Consider the following 17,315-nt stretch of genomic DNA (forward strand, 5'->3'; position numbering starts at 1 on the left):
AACACTCACATCGTCTGGGTCTGAGACCCTCATGTTTAGACCTGGTACAGTGGTAGCTGCATTAACCAGGGTGCTACTGTCCATCTCCAGGACAGATACGTTGTACAATGACTGCTGAAACTGGGGGATGTTGTCATCCTCATCCAGGATCGTCACGATGACCTTGGTGGTCACCCTCTGGTCTGTCTCTACTCCATTCTCCATCTCTATCGCCTACAACAGGTAGATTTAATTTATGATAGATTCAATTTATTGGTACTGTATCCTAAAGCTTGTGAAGTGTCTTGCTGCTAACCAAAACAAAAAAATGTGGGTTTTTTAAAATTGGATTTTAAAAAAAACGCTATTTGAGACATTTAATAATTAAAAATGTTCATTCAATATTTTCTATGAAAAATATTCAGGGTATTTGCAGAGAAATGGTAGAACCATTTTAACAAGAGCTTGGACTTTGGGCAGAACGTGTCAAACTCTAAATTGATGAAGGCAGTGTCTTATCATCTTTAACTGGCCAGATTATAATGAATTCATTGAACCAAAGGACACTTGTCCGAGCTAATCCAGGGCTGTATATTTCAGTGGAAACAGCATCAACTTCACTTTTAAAATACAGGCATACTCTATTATCTTGATCTAGTTGGGACTGTTTAAAAACTTCAAGATATCCGAGTATTCAAAATATTGAGGGTAAATTACTTAAAGAATAAGTGGTTGAGACTTACAAATCACTTTGACATATCCATAGTATTCAAGATATTATTGTTTGAGATATCAAGGTTTAACTGTACTGTATATATTCCAATTTCGACAGTCTATGAATATTAATGAGTTTCTCTAAGCAAATCAGAATTTGACAGCTTGTTTAAATTTGATGAGCAAACTGGATTGTTACTTTACCTCAACTTCAAAATCGTATCTGGCGAGCTGGGTCTCGCGGTCTATGTTCTTAAAGACTTGGATTCTGGACACATACTGGAGGTTTGCTGGGGCCTGTGGTTCAGCAGGCATCAGGTAAAACAGGTTGTTTGGGTCTACAAGGCAAGAAACACAAGGTGAAAGATCCTATCACTGAGCTAGCTTTATCTGTATTATATCCTTCAATACAAATATAGAGTACTACCATTTAAGTCATTTAAGCATCTGATTCAAAAAAGTGTTGTTTTTTTTAAATAATCACATCAATTTAGGTCTTTACTTTATTTTAGCTATAATTAAATTTTTAATTATAATCTAGTGTAATTTTGCACTATGAAATCTAAAATTACTTTGTCTTAAAAATTTTAACACAGTATGAAGATAATATACCATTGTAAGTATCAATATTGGTATAACAACAGTTTAGCATGAGCAATTTAGCTTTGGATGTCATATGTTTATGATTCAGTACATATGATAAACTGTAAATATCAAAGCAAAACATTAACAGACAAATAGAACAACAAAATGGGATAGATTGTTTCAACCTAAGGTCTATTATCATTTCCTAATGTATCCTTATAGACTAAAAACAAAAATTTACATTGCATATTCATGCGGCATGCTGTAATGTTAAAATGTTAAGCAGAATTCATTTCCTAAATCAAACTAAATAGCATGCAGGCATTCATTGTAACATCCATCTTATCACTTATTATATTGAAAACTATCACTGAGGATTTAATCACACATCTGGTTTAAAAACAGGTGCTCTAAGTTTACAGCCTGAGGATTTGAAGCACACACAGGTACAAAACATTCCTCTGAAGTATAAAGTTACTTTTTTTAAATTGAAGAATTATCCATGCAAAGCGATTTTTCATCATCTATAAAATTAATGTTTAAGAAACGGCAGAATATTGATTAGAAAGAATGCGAATGAATTCAAGAAACAACATTCGTATGTAAGCCAACACAAATATGCATGATGAACATAAAAAATCCAACTGCATGGCATCAGAACATAATTTAAGGAGGCAGAAAGGTGTGGAATAGAATCCAAATCCAAGAAAATTTTCCATTATCCCAGGTATATGTACTTGGAAATATTAATATTGCTATTTGTCTATACGAACATCAAGGTAATTAAAGGATATCATCTAAAGTCCATCTCAAGTTACTATTTCCGTCACTTTTTGACGATTTTTAACAAAAATACATTTATACCTGTCAATGAAGTAGAATTGAAATCAATGTAAGGGAAAAAATTAAAGATTTCTTCATTGACATTTCATTTATTTTTACTTGGAGAAATTAACAGAACGAAAACAAACTTCTTACAACTATCTATAATGGGAAATGTTTACACCTTTTCTCCCTTCGGAAATACTCGGGACACCTCGCACAATTATTCAATGTTATCATCTGTGTATTTTTCATTTGCTTGCAATGCAAAATCCCCTTAGACTATCTATTTTGAGTTTATATTGAAACCTGAAGCATTAGAGGGGGCGTTTTAAAACAGAAAATATGTTGGGTTTTTTTCCATTCTAGTTGATAAACATAGTTTGGGCACAAAGGTATTTACATTTATCAAGATACTGAGCAAAAAGTGTTGGAAGCAGAAGCTTAGGACAGAGTATAGGAAACAGTATATATTTTTTGCCTTTCTAATCCATTGTTTAAAAAGTCCTCAATTATGAAGTACCTCATCATGTGCAATTGCTTGAACAACCCTATGAGTTTAATAATACAAGGTGTTTTGTTAGGTCGTAAGTACACATATGCCAATTTTCCAAATTAAGTTTGGATTTTTCCCAGTTCTAAATATCCATCCATCTTAATTTTCCTATCAGAATTTCAAGAATGCCCAGAAATGCAGATTAACGACAACAAACTCCGATATCCAACCTGAATTTTACATCTGGCAACGAGCTTCATGGTCGCCAGCCAAAAATCAGGATCAAGTATCAATGAAGATTTTTAAAAGTTGTATGCATGTATGCATGATAAGGTAGACATGACATTAATCTATTACACATATGATCCTGTTTTTTTTCTCATTGGCTCATTAAAATTGGCCTGGTCATTTCGAGAAGTTATGTGAAAGATAACAATTACTATCTGATGGTGTATACAGTTGCAAATAGTTGTGTACTGAAAATTTATAAAAATACATTAGGATTCATAATCTGTTACCATCTGGATATATTGATCTTATGTACATGTAGGTATGTTGATTAGTGAATTTCTTGCGACTTGTTATCTTTGTCAAGTACACACTGTATACCGAATTATTTCGCCCCATGTAATTTTCGTCCTTCAACACTTTCAAACAGTTTTGCCCCGTCTTGAATACCCCAAACATGTTTGTGTTCACTATGATTTGATTTGAGACATTGGAATTCGCTCAGTCTTAAATTCGCTCACTTACAATGAGGGCCAAAAGGGGCGAAAATAAAATGGGGGCAAATATTTGCCTGTATACAGTATATCATTATGTTATTCTCTTAGTCTGCATGATGTCTTCTGTAAAACATGCAGTAATTATAAATCTATACAATACTGGCATAAATGAAAACTAAATGAAACAATATTATAATTAGCAATGATAGCATAACCATTTAATGAAAATGCTGAGTTGCACACAATCATATTTCATAATATTTATTTAATATAATATTCTGGAAAGTATCAATTGAGAATCTGGAGATAAAGGTTTCATTACGGTTGTTATAATTAAAGGTTTCATTAATGGTTATTATCAATTACTGAAGGTTTTAGAAATGTAGTAAATTGCTTAAGTGTCATTATCTCAAAAGATAATGCAAACTGCACCCCAAAAATTTGCAACTCAACAGCTGAAAACAAATGTTGCATGCAATAAATACACGTACAATATGATATCACAAAAAAAGCTGACTGGATAATTGGCCTACAATATTTATCTTACCTCCCATTGCTTAAGCACCAAGACATAAACAGTTCATTCACACATATATCACATTGTATTCAAGTTACATTTTATTTACAAATTAATATGGAATTAGATTTTAAATAAGATACTTTACAAAAGTGTTTGGTCTTATTCTGCACACATAAAAATCATTGTGTTTAGCATTGATCATAGTGAGATAAAAGATATTAATTTAACAAAGGGTTTAAGATCTGCTTCTCAAAAGAATTAATTACCTTAAAAGGTTTTTCTTTTCTTCAAGAGAATATACATTTTCAAATATTTTTCTTTTAAAGACCAGCAACAAAATTTTGAATGGAAATCGAATTGATCAATTAAGATAAATACATTATGTGATTTAGAAATACTTTATATTGTTAGGTTAAGATCATTATTAATTTTACCTCAAACCAAGACTCAACAAACAGACAAAAGAACACAGATACTACAGCTACATTTCGTATATGTTGATTGGTCGATTGAAACAAGAGTTTTGATTGGGTAGCCTACCTTTATTCACAATTTTGATTGGCCGGGGGTTCCCTTCATCTCCATCTTGAGCTGTGACAGAACCAACCCTTGTACCCTTTTAATTAAAGGATCAAAATAGAATGACTTATTGAATTTTAATAACACACCACACATTTAACAAATTCATAACTTGCTCACATACATATAGTTTAAAAATAATGTACTTCATGACATACAATGCATAAGTTCTGAAAATTTCAACACACATGTACCGTATATACTTGCCTATAAGTCAGATTTTTGGGAGTAGAAAATTGAATGAAAAGTGGGGGTCCGACTTATAGGTGAGACATAATAAAAAAAATTCACAAGAGAGAAGTAAGTTATATTTCTTTTTAAATAACAAACAGATAAATGCATTGAACCTGTGTTGACTTCATAAAAAGAAAATTCAAGCAGTCAATTTTTCACACTTAAGGTGATAATAGATATAGGGGTCATGTCACCTAAAACAACACAAGCCAACACCCCAGTTTAAGGGGCTAATTACCAACCTAATCAGTCAGTAAGGGAATAAATCACAATCATCAAATTTTCAAAAGGACTCTATTTAAATACCTGGTAGTTTTGAAGCTATAACCAACTTGTAATAAGTGTTATAAAAAATGATGGCATTTAAATCAAAACTTATTAACATCATAGACCCATGATAGAAATAGTCTAGAAGCAATTATGGGGTGAAATAAGGACAATTTTTTTTAGAACTCAAAACATGTATGATAAAATGTTAGGGATAGGACCATCCAACGATGCACCGGTGCATCACGGTATTTATTTTGACGATATTTGGATCAATACATTTACCATTAATACAACGATACCTAAGCGAACTTTTTTTTATTTTCCAAAAATATCGAAGCTTCATATATCGGCTATTTTTCAGTCTGCGCGCCTAATATGAAAGTACAAAGATGGCGGAAAACCTCGTAAAGTTTTCATAACTGTTAGGAAGCTAAATCTGGAGTGTGGACAACTTTTGGATTACTTGTTTATGAAAAAGTAGTGTATATGAGACTAAAGTAATTTGTAAATTGTGCAACGCTCATTTTAAATATATCAAAAAAACTTTGGACATGCGGTAATACATCGACAGATTGAATAAATTTTTAACCCTTATTCATGTTTTCATTTTGTTGCAATGTATCGTGATATGTATCGTATCGCATCTCATGTATCGTGATATGTACCGAATCGGCTAAATATAGAATCGGCCCAGCCCTATAAAATGTGGTATTTTATTGAGAATATCTGTACATCAATTGTTCTGAAAAAGTGACCCGACTTATAAGGATCGTCCCAGCCCTATAAAATGTGGTATTTTATTGAGAATATCTGTACATCAATTGTTCTGAAAAAGTGACCCGACTTATAAGGAAGTCAACAGCAAAATCTTCAAATTAAAGCTGGAAAAAGGCAACCGACTTATAGACGAATCATACTTATAGGCGAGTATAAACATTATTCACACAGGTATTCACGCAGGGCCACTAAGTATTTAGTCAAAGAACCTTAGGTTATCTATCACAGTATATAAAACATTCTTTTACAGCTTACGGGTTCTTTAAAATCACATAAGTACATTAAAGTTGCATACCATCCAAACATTCTCTTACAGCATGCATACTCTAATTAAACAACACAGTTTTCAAATATTAAACCTAAAATTTAAACATTTAGGGCTTGCATTTTGGGCTTTCTCCAACACAGGGACAAATTAAGGCTTACATTATCGGCATTCTCATACAGAGTGACAGTGATGGGGGTGCTGAGGAACCGGGGCGGGGAATCCTGCTTGTCTATGACCTCTATTAGGATGTTGATTGTGGTCATCAATTGAACTCCTGTACCAGACCGAGTCGGGTTGTCCTACAATTCAAACTTACATTAGACAATTTACACTGAATATGAACTCTCTATTAAAGGGGCTTGCATCGTCACGATTTTGGTCAAAAATTATTTTTCTGATTTTAATATTGACAATGCTTCAGAAAGGCATATTAAATAGGCAACCAAAATTTAATTGTCATTTGTTGAGTTATAAGCGAGTTACAGCTAGAACTTGAAATTCTTCGCTATATAAACAAAGCGTTTGTTTACATTTTGAATGTTGACGTAAAAATTTCAGTTTTAAACCTAAAACGAATGTTTTAAACATTAGGAACTGTTTATCTATGCATAAAATAAATAAAAAGATAGACAAATAAGCTGGAAAAAGATTTTTTACTGGTATATTGAACTTTTGAAAAAAAAAAAAAAACAGGGCACGAGCCTTGTTTACGTGACAAGGAATTGTGAGCCCTGTATCTTGCTTATAACTCTACAAATGACTCTCAAATTTTATTTGTTTATTAGAAATGAGAGTCATTTGTATGTATTACGAAAATAGTTTTTTTCTTCTTTGGAAAAGAAAAAAGGATTTGTTAGTTATTGACCCTGAAACGAGAGTTTTGTTTGTGTTTTTATGGGGTCGGGCTGAATTATGAAATATTCTTTTATACTGTGGAATTACCATTTTTCGTGGGGGCCCAATGTTCATGACTTAAAAGGGCATAGTCACAATTTTGGTCAAAAAATATTTTTTTCTATTTTATATTTACAATGCTTTAGAAAGGCATTTTTAATAGGTAACTGAAATTTGAGAGTCATTTGATAAGTTATAGAGCTTAAAATTCTTCGCTATGTAAACAAAGCATTTGTTTACATTTTGAACGTTGAAGTAATGTGTTAAATGTTACAAACTGTTTATCTATGCTTAAAATAAATAAAAAGATTGACAAATAAGCTGGAAAAAGTTTTTTTACTGGCATATATTGAACCTACGTAAACAAAAACAGGGCACAAGCATTGTACAAAGAATTGTATCTTGCTTATAACTCAACGAATGACTATCAAATTTTATTTGATCATTAAAATTGCATATTTCTAAAGCATTGTAAATAATAAAAACATAAAAATAGAATTTGACCAAAATTGTGACCATGCCCCTTTAAAATGTCCTCCCAAAAAATGATACATTTTATTTACTTTCAAGTGTTTGTTAACTTGGAACTTACAGTGGCTTGGATTGTCATGGTGTAGCCTTTCTTCACCTCATAGTCTAGGGGTTTCTTTAGGAAAACAAACCCAGTGTAGTTACCCTGGGAGTTCTGTCGAGTGTTCACACCAAAAGTTTCACAGGCTTCTTGGGACTGAGCTCTACTCTATATACCGGTATAACACAAATATACATACATTGTATACAAAGAACCCTATATAACAAAAATACACAGTGACATACATTTTAGTTAAACAAGAGGCCCATGGGCCACAAATCGCTCACCTGAACAATAGTCCTTGTATCATTTTATTTCGAAAGGGTTTATTATGAAGTGAACTCTTAATAAATATTGTAAAACTCATATATTTCAAGATTTTGCCATATATTAAACAATACATAAAAAGAAGAAACAATTTTATCTTTGGCATGTTTTTATTCATAGTTATTTTACACATCAACTGAGACTGAATTTTAAGCTCTAAAATACCCATTTGCAGTAAAAAAAAAAAATCCAATTTCACTGAAAAAATTGAATTATATTCATTAAATAATTAAAAGATGATATTGGCATCTGTTTTGTATTTCAATCATTAAAAGCTTCTTTATCGATTCATCAAATAAAAATATTGCAGGTGTGATGAGGACATTAGGCATGTTAGATTTTGCATTTTCATCGATCATCTGTCTTATAGACTAAACTCAAAAAACATGGAAAGTCTATATATAGTTGATAAAGTCTATCAATGATTCCTACTTTTTTTCCATATCTTTTGTTCCTTTATCTTTCCTAACTGTGTGTTTGTGAATCAAAACTTCGTAAAAACTAAGATCCACACCTTTTTGAAGTTGTTTGAATTTATGATCTTTGATCCCGATCACTTGTATCCCGATATGTGAGTAATTGATGTCGGGATTGAAATTCCAAAAAAAACAAAAAACTAGTCGATAAACATACACATGTGTAACCAGATAATTTAACGATGATAATCTTATCATGGAAATTTCTTTTCTTTTTTTTTTTCAATACTTCTTTTAATAAAACATGATTTAAACAATTTAGAATCTGCACTATCTCAGAATGATTGCACAGTAATCTCACAAACTGTAGCATTGTAATTCTTAAAAAGAAGAGTTTAAAACATTTTCCCATTAATATATAAGTCTATGTTTAACTTTGAACATATTTTGGAGCCGTATGTAGTATTAGTCCGGGGATCACGGTTTTCACAATTTAGAATCTACACTTTTAGGGTACTTGTATATTAATCTCACTAATTTTAGAACTGTAGTCCTTGAGAATACATTTTTAAAAACACTTCCCCCCATATATTTCTATGTTAAATTTGTCTTTTTTAATCAACTTTGAACCCCTCTTGGGACCCCAGTATTGACCCAGGGATCGCGATTTTTACAATTTAGAATCTTCACTATATATACAAGCTTTGGTGTAAATATTGGCATATCTGGTGTAGTGGTTCTTAAGAAGAAGATTTTTTAAGACACCCACCCAATTTTCGCAGTTTCGCAATTATCTCCCTTTTAAAAAGGGTTGTGACCTTTATTTTAACAATTTAGAATCCCCTTCTCATAAGGATGCTTTGTGTCAAGTTTGGTTAAATTTGGCTCAGTGGTTCTAGAGAAGAAGTCAAAAATGTGAAAAGTTTACAGACGGACGGACAGACAGACAGACGGACGGACGGACGGACGGACGACGGACAACAGGTGATCAGAAAAGCTCACTTGAACCTTCGGTTCAGGTGAGCTAAAAACATGTCAAATAGCATTCTTAATTTCAACACATAAAATAATAGGAGGATATTTAGAAGTTTATTCATTGCAAAAATTATTATTTGAAAGATTTTTGAAAATACCATTACCTCTGCAGATTGTTGATCCAAATAGCAGCTCAGGCTAATCTCAGAGTAATAGCCTACATCCAGATCAATCACCTCAATGGAACTGTACAGAGTGAATCCAACACTGGCATCCTGTTGAATAAAGACAGAGGGTGCAAGGTACAAGCACCATTGTTTACATTACTTACATGACCTACCCATTCCTCCCTAAACCAAATGAATACGAAAGAAAATGTGAGCAAGCTCACATACATATACTCCTCTATTACTTGAAAATGTTACACATAATGAATGCTAGGGTATGCATTAAAGGAACACATGAATTGATTTGATAAAGGGGCATAACTCCTGAAAATAATCACATCAAAACTTCCTGCAAACATGCACATTTATTTTGTGTCTTTAACAACAACAAAATAATATTCGAAAGCCCATTGAGCTCATTTTTGTAGGTAAAAAAATATTTTTTTCACGAATAAACGCGAAACTTTTGTGATAAAACGCGTTACTTTTGTGAATAAACGCGTAACTTTCGCGAATAAACGCGTAATTTTTGCGAGTAAACGCACAAAACTTTCGCGAATAAACGCAAAACTTTCGCCATAAACGTGTTACTTTTGTGAATAAATGTGTAACTTTCACAGTATAACGCAATAAGTTCGCAATATAACTTGTTACTTTCGCAAATAAATGCGAAACTTTCGCAATATAATGCGAAATCATTATTTAAATATTGTCATTTCATACAAGTACCCTTATGAAGAAAAACGATTGAAAACAAACACATTATAAGTTTTAAATCATAAAATACTTATTATTCATTATTTCTATAATATCCGTGTTACGTTGATTTATGAAGACAAAATTATCCTTTTTACATATAGATATTAATAAATCTTATAAAACTTCATAATATTTTTATATTTTATATGTTCAAGTAGATAATAAGTTAGAGCATCATTTTATCCTTTTTCATTTTTTCGCAGCCCCTGTGTTCGAACAGGCATTCATTGATTATCTTTTTCTTATAAAATTGATATAAATTCAACCGTCGGAAACCTCTAAAATCTTAGTACTGATTTTTAAATGACATATGTGATGAATTTAGAGGACGAATTTACGTCATCTAGATTTGAACAATAGCTAAAAAATTTCAATTCACAGCCTGACTAATCTTTCTGATGTTGTTTAAAACTAGCTAGACATTAATTTATGTTGTGGCGATAGAACATATATTATAACGTTTTGAACAATGATATCCTTTCAATTCTATAACGATACTTTATAAAACTTTTAATTCGAATAAAATTTGTTATAATAAAATATGTTGACGCCTCATTTTCTATAATACAGCGCCAGGCCCCATTAAAATGTGATAAGCGCGATGCTTTATGTCCTTTGAAAATCGCGAAATCAGTACTAAGATTTTAAAGATTTTCTACGTTTGAATTTAATTCAATTTGTATAAGGTTTAATCTGATTCTTTACATCTTTATATATAAGATTATTTTGTTTTCTTTAAAATTAATATATTTGATTTCATGTAGTCATTGTTCTTTATTATGAATCTTGTATGAAATGACAATATTTATATTTAAGTTTCGCATTTAATCGCGAAAGTTTCGCATTTCTTCACGAAAGTAACGCGTTTATTTGCAAAAGTTTCATGTTATATTGAGAAAGTAACGCTTTTATTTGTGAGAGTTTCGCGTTTATTCTCGTAATTTTCCCGTTTACTTGCAAAAGTTTGGCGTTATATCACATACTGTATATATGGTAATTTTTGCGATGATCTAGTTTTCGCGACCCTTTTTCAACCACAAACATTGGAACACACAGAAATTATATCCTATATCATTTTCTATAAGAAACTTTTTCTTTAGCAAAAAATGACTGTCGCAAATTAAAATTGTTAAAGATTTTCCAAATTTTCTCAAAGTTTGTGACAAAACCAAGTTTATCAACTGTGAAACTATGATTATCACATTTTTGTGAATTTGGCATGCCATAGACAACAAGTAACTAATTCTCAAGATGATACAATCTCAGTTTACATGCATCTTTGAGTACTGAATCTTTTCTTACCTCGGCTACTTTTGCATTGTATGGCAATTTCTGGAATGCTGGTTCCACATCGTTGACATCAAGAACAGTTATAGTGATGGATGTATCAGCCTAGAGATAGAATCAAAGTTGGGATGTTAAATTTTATGTTTCCAAAACAGGGTTGGCCGGAAATACCAGTGGAATCCAAAAGTTCTAAGAGCTAAAAATTGTTGGCTTCTTTCAGCTAATATTTACATTTAGTATTTTCTTTCCTATTTTATCAAAAATCCATGAGAGTGCATCCAGTTACTGACAAAACAAAATCACAATCTAACAAGGTAAAATATAAACAATGACACTTTTTCTTTGTTGGTTCATCCATTGAAAGAAACAAACAGAATTAAAGTATTTACATAACCTGTAAATAAATGTACTTACAGAAAGTCTGGCACCGGTACTGGTCAAATAGTAAGCCACAAATGTAACTTTCAAGTTATTCCCCGTGGAGGAGGCTGCCTGAAGAAACAAGATCATTTATTAAAAATTACTGTTTTTAGCAAAATACACTACTGGGTATATTCTGTCCCCATATGTTGCATAAATATCTTGAAAGTCAAATGATATTAAACCACTCGAAAAAAAAGTCCAAAAGATTTTTCCTTTGAAACAACACCTCCATCTTAATTGTCTGGCTGAAGAACACTGCCGGAATAAAATGTCTACTGAGATTTTTCATTGCAAATAACATGAAAGTACCCAAATGATAATGTTAAAAAAATTGTGCAAGATGACATAACATTTCAAGAACTTCAGAATGGAAAATGATGTCAGATTTTACCTTCATTTATCTCTGTAAAGAAATTGTCTTCATTCCTGTCAATTTTTTTTTGAATATCATAGAAAAAACCCTCGGATTTACTACACACCTCTCTGTCCAGTGGACGGTTTAGGAGAACTGTTCCGTTCTCAATGACCATCAAAGTCTGGTCACTTGTAGCTTCATACTTAAGCAGGGCATTGGGATTTCCTGGCACATGGGCTTTCAAATTTCCAAGTACTGTGACTGCATGATGAAACAATACAAGTAGATTAAGTGCTAAAATCATGCAAAGCTATGCTGAAGTTTTATAATGTCAGAGTGCAATGATATTGCAGTAAATTTACAAATGTTTGACTGTTGTCTTAGGCGATTACTGTAAATTCCTTATTTTACGCAAGTACTTAATTCTGCTGCTTTGCATCAAATTGTGCTAATATGAAACCGCAAGCATCAATTTTTTTTATTATTTCCTATAGTTCAAAATTGTGTGAAAAATACCAGCCAGATTTTAAAATCCGCAAGGGCTGCTTCTCTCAATTTATGTGGATATTAGTTCCTCGCGTTTAATTAGGAATCCACAGTACACTTACACTCTGCCGTACTCTCCAACACTCCTTGCGTTACCAGCCTCTGTCTCAAGTCTCCATCCACACCCGTCGTATTGACCGTGTCAAACACAGGAGCTGGAGTTATAAAGAAATAGAACTATACTTACTTATCCTCTGTGCCTCAGAGGATGCACGATACCAATGCAGATAACCAATGCTTTTCTCCGTTTTTAAAAAATAGAAGGATGAATCCCAAATAAAATCCTTTTACATCTATTCTACATGTAAAAGCAGGCATAAAATATAAATTGAACACTGGTCAAAAATTGAGATTTTGAGTCCAGATGCTAATAATTAAGCTCCTCCATCTTATTTTAAGAAAATATATTCTAGACTTATCTAAAAATTAAAACGAGAACATTTTTATTTCTCAATATGACATGAATCTGGTTTTTTTATCCAAGTTCCATCCCTCGTTGTTTTTTTTAAATTATTATGTTAGGTTCATCTATCAAAACCATTGAGAGAAATCCTGTGGTCTTTTAAAATGTTTTAATTGTTAAGATCATAAAAGTGTGCTAAGAAGCATCAGAATAGACAGTGAAGTGGTCAGAGAAGCAGTATCTTTAAATATCAGCCTGATAACTCAAAAAATTCATTTAATTAACTTATTCTTACCAAAATTAATTTGTCCGCAGGCAACTGTAAACAGTCCTGAAAATACAAATACATTTCATGTGAAGAACTGTGACTGAAACTGAAGCAAGATTTTATAATACATGTACATGTACTGATGTCACAATATTAAACAATGCATTTCACAGATATATGGGTGATTTAAGATTCTGCAATCACCGGAAGCACTGGTTAGTAAAAGTTTTAAACAATATACACCAGTTATTGAAGGTTCCTTATTTAATGTTAGTACTTATTTCCAAGATGCTATATTATTTTGTGTCGAATAACAATAAAATAAATTTGCTAGCACCAAACTTTTGTTATAATTTCATATAAATTATAAAGAGCCAATCTCAAGAAAATAAAAGTGAGATTTTAAAATGTATGATGTATTTAACATGCTTCTTGCGATTTTACACATTTATAATTAAATTCCTTGTGTTTAATTAGGAATCTCAGTTTATGTATCGATCAGTTTAAGGTCAGACGAAACGTTCCTCAATTTTAGATAACTTTTTCCAGGAATTTGTTAATGGTTTACTACTACTTTGACAAGCTTTCTTGTAAAAAATTAGGGTAACCTACCAGGCATTTCTGCAAAATACTAGAGTATGCTATTTCCTATATAATCTTCTTGAAAATACACTTGAATTGCTGATATAAAAATAAATACATCTACAGCAAAGCGAAATTCACTAAATTAGAACTATATCTCCGCCGGGGCGGGGCTTTGAACTCACAACCTCTAGAACCTATACGCTACTTATAGTGAGCGGCCACGGTTCTAACTACTCGACCATGTACACATATAACTAATGGTGAAACGATTGTCGCCGACGATCGATTGTCGATCGTTTATGGGCTGCCGATTCCGATTATCGATTACGAATTTTATGATCGATTGTCGCCACAATAAACATGTGTTAGAGTAAAACGAAACAAACACGTACGCATTAATAATACGATGGTAGTCATGATACAATTGAAAACGAAACAAGAGAAAATGGCGTCCGAGGTCGACGAAGAGATAAATAACAACGAGATGGAAATATTTCCCTACCCGGGGAAGGCAAAATCTGATGTGTGGAAGTTCTTTAACTTTCTCAAAAAGACGGATGTCCACCGATAAAAGCTAATTTGGACATGACTACGGCGATTTGCCGAGTATGCAAGTTTATTTTTAATGGAAAAAAATGTTTCTCTTTTCGAAGTCCTTTATTGTTATTTTTTGTTATGAATGCAATAGAGAGTTGTCTTGAAATGTTGAGATTAAACTCAAATTACTTAATATGTGTTGTCCTTAGTTTGTTCTATGCATAAAAAATGCTAAACAGAAATTGAATTTTGTGAATAATTTATTTACTGATTATTTCGATCATTGATCGATTATGCTTCTCCAATTTTAACCGATTATCGATTTTAAAATTTTTCCGATTATTCAACACTACATATAACCAAATTGAAGTAAATTTTGATCATTTTTAAAGTAATTAAAATATTAATATTTTTATTTGGAACTCTTTATTACGAGGAGATACAAAAAAGATTCTCGAGGAACCTGTCGTCTGACCTTAATTGAATTTAAAAAAAATTAAATTAAGCAAAATTTAATTAAAATTACCGCATTATTTGGAAATTAGGTCGATACTTTTTTTTCCTGACATGTGGACCTCGCCCTTTTCATCGCTTCACCCTATTTATGTGGGGGTTTTTTAATTTGATATGAAATTTTGCAATAATTTATGCAAACCTCCAATAAAATCATAAGTGTTTACTATAATACTGCTTGAATTTCTGTGTAAGAATCGTGTGGATTTTCATCAATATACTGTAGTAATTTATCATCAAAACAAATTAAATGTGAATAAATTTATTTCTTCTTACATTTCTTACTTCGATTGCTGACTGAATCATCTTTCGATCATTATTACATGCATTTTGATCGTGTGCTTACGTTAAACAGAAAATCGATTTCTTGTGGTAAAAGTAAAATGAGAATCGTATAAAGGGTAACTAGGGGGATGGGGGGGGGGGGGGGTCGCCAGGTAGAAATAAAAAAAAAACCAATTTTTTTTTATAATAGAATACATTTACAAGTTTTTTCTGTTTAACCAAAATAAAACTCTCCATGAAATCTCAGCCAGGTGTCTCTGAAATCAGTCTGGGTAGTGCCTACTGTATATGTAACACAGTTGAACTCTCGGCACGTGCTCCTCATGCCCGGAGGCTTCGATAAGATCAGAGGTTGACTTGTGTGTACATACACAGCAAAAAGTCACACAGAGACACAGGGTGACATGTGCTAACATAGTCATGCCTCCAGGCTAGGTTACTATCCCCCTGTTAACACCAGTTTGTACACATGGCAGGGAAGTAATAAAAAACGATCTGAAATTAATCCGGCCGTACTGAATAAATTGGTTTGTAAATTTTTATGCAATTTCAGACATTTTCTTACGATGATTTTAAGAAATGCATTTTATTTCCCTTTTGTTTAAAACTATGAAATAAGATTAAAGGCTATTATATAATAACGCTATTGGTTTAAACCATGTTTTCATTCAAACTAGTGGTAATTTTTCGAACAATTGTTCGAAGTCAACCTATATATACTTTTTAAAATTTTTTTGCTAAAAACGGGCTCCTTTGCCCAATAAACAGTATTGATCTAATTTTCGAAAAATATGGTATATTAATTTAACACCAGTTTGTACACATGGCAGGGAAGTAATAAAAAACGATCTTAAATTAATCCGGCCGTACTGAATAAATTGGTTTGAAAATTTTTATGCAATTTCAGACATTTTCTTACGATGATTTTAAGAAATGCATTTTATTTCCCTTTTGTTTAAAACTATGAAATAAGATTAAAGGCTATTATATAATAACGCTATTGGTTTAAACCATGTTTTCATTCAAACTAGTGGTAATTTTTCGAACAATTGTTCGAAGTCAACCTATATATACTTTTTAAATTTTTTTTGCTAAAAACGGGCTCCTTTGCCCAATAAACAGTATTGATCTAATTTTCGAAAAATATGGTATATTAATTTATGATCTTGAGAAGCTGGACTGAATTTTAAGTAAACGAAAATCATGTCATTAAAATAAAATTGAGTCAAAGAAGACTTTGGAGTTACACTTTATTTACATGGGTTGGTGTAATTAGAGAGAATCAACTTAATTAACATTCTGGTTGGTTAATTATATCTTATATTGATTATTTAAAAATACTCTATTTTATAAAGCTATATATCCAGGGATGTATATACGTCCCTGCTAATGAACTGACCTGCAAACAGGGTGAGGAACACTTCCATATCTCTTGGACACCAGAGTTATAACTAAAAAAAAACACAATCCATAAGACTGTGAGAAATCTACATACAAATGGTATATATTCTGTCGTGATACAATTAATGTATACTGATCCGAATCCAAAATTAGATTATCGAGATTCACGAAAAGGAGAATTTAACACTGAAGTGAATAAGCAAATAACGATTAAACAGCTAAAAAAAACTTTAAATTTATAACTGCACATAATACAGATGGAGCTCCCATTTACTAGCAAGGTGCACGTGCAGGACAACCTTAAAACTTTTTATAGATGTGATTTTAACGTAAATTTGTAAAGATCTGTTTACTGATTGGGGTGATGCGATTTATACTTACATGTGTCCTATTCCACCAAACCGCTGATTGTAGTTAGCTCTGTGTATTGATCCAGCATGAAAAACCGGTTTTGCGGGTTTAAAAATAGCCCCGTTGTTGTTATTTTCATTCATATTCGCAATGCACTCAGCCATGAAACCAATTCACGCTCTTATAAAAAATACTTTACCGAAACGAATTTAAAACTAACATATTTAATTCGTGATAAATGTGTAAACTAAAATAATCGGTTATCACCGACATCAAAATGTGA

General features: G+C 31.9%; 1 protein-coding gene across 1 annotated transcript in view; it reads right to left on the reverse strand.

The window, feature by feature from the left end:
- Positions 1–17,167, reverse strand: part of LOC128165695 (cadherin-23-like) — a 32,326-nt gene extending 15,159 nt beyond the window's left edge. The window contains exons 1-13 of the mRNA XM_052830474.1: positions 17,063–17,167; positions 16,680–16,731; positions 13,388–13,423; positions 12,752–12,844; positions 12,268–12,404; positions 11,780–11,857; positions 11,381–11,470; positions 9,317–9,427; positions 7,456–7,602; positions 6,128–6,268; positions 4,382–4,457; positions 898–1,031; positions 10–213 (exon numbers count right to left, since the gene is read on the reverse strand). Coding sequence (XP_052686434.1) covers positions 10–213; positions 898–1,031; positions 4,382–4,457; positions 6,128–6,268; positions 7,456–7,602; positions 9,317–9,427; positions 11,381–11,470; positions 11,780–11,857; positions 12,268–12,404; positions 12,752–12,844; positions 13,388–13,423; positions 16,680–16,707 — 1,275 coding nt within the window. The 5' untranslated portion in view covers positions 16,708–16,731; positions 17,063–17,167. The remainder of the gene's footprint in view (positions 1–9; positions 214–897; positions 1,032–4,381; positions 4,458–6,127; positions 6,269–7,455; positions 7,603–9,316; positions 9,428–11,380; positions 11,471–11,779; positions 11,858–12,267; positions 12,405–12,751; positions 12,845–13,387; positions 13,424–16,679; positions 16,732–17,062) is intronic.
- Positions 17,168–17,315: the final 148 nt, after the last annotated feature.

This window comes from Crassostrea angulata, chromosome 10 (genome assembly GCF_025612915.1).
Source record: "Crassostrea angulata isolate pt1a10 chromosome 10, ASM2561291v2, whole genome shotgun sequence".
NCBI lineage: Eukaryota > Metazoa > Mollusca > Bivalvia > Ostreida > Ostreidae > Magallana > Magallana angulata.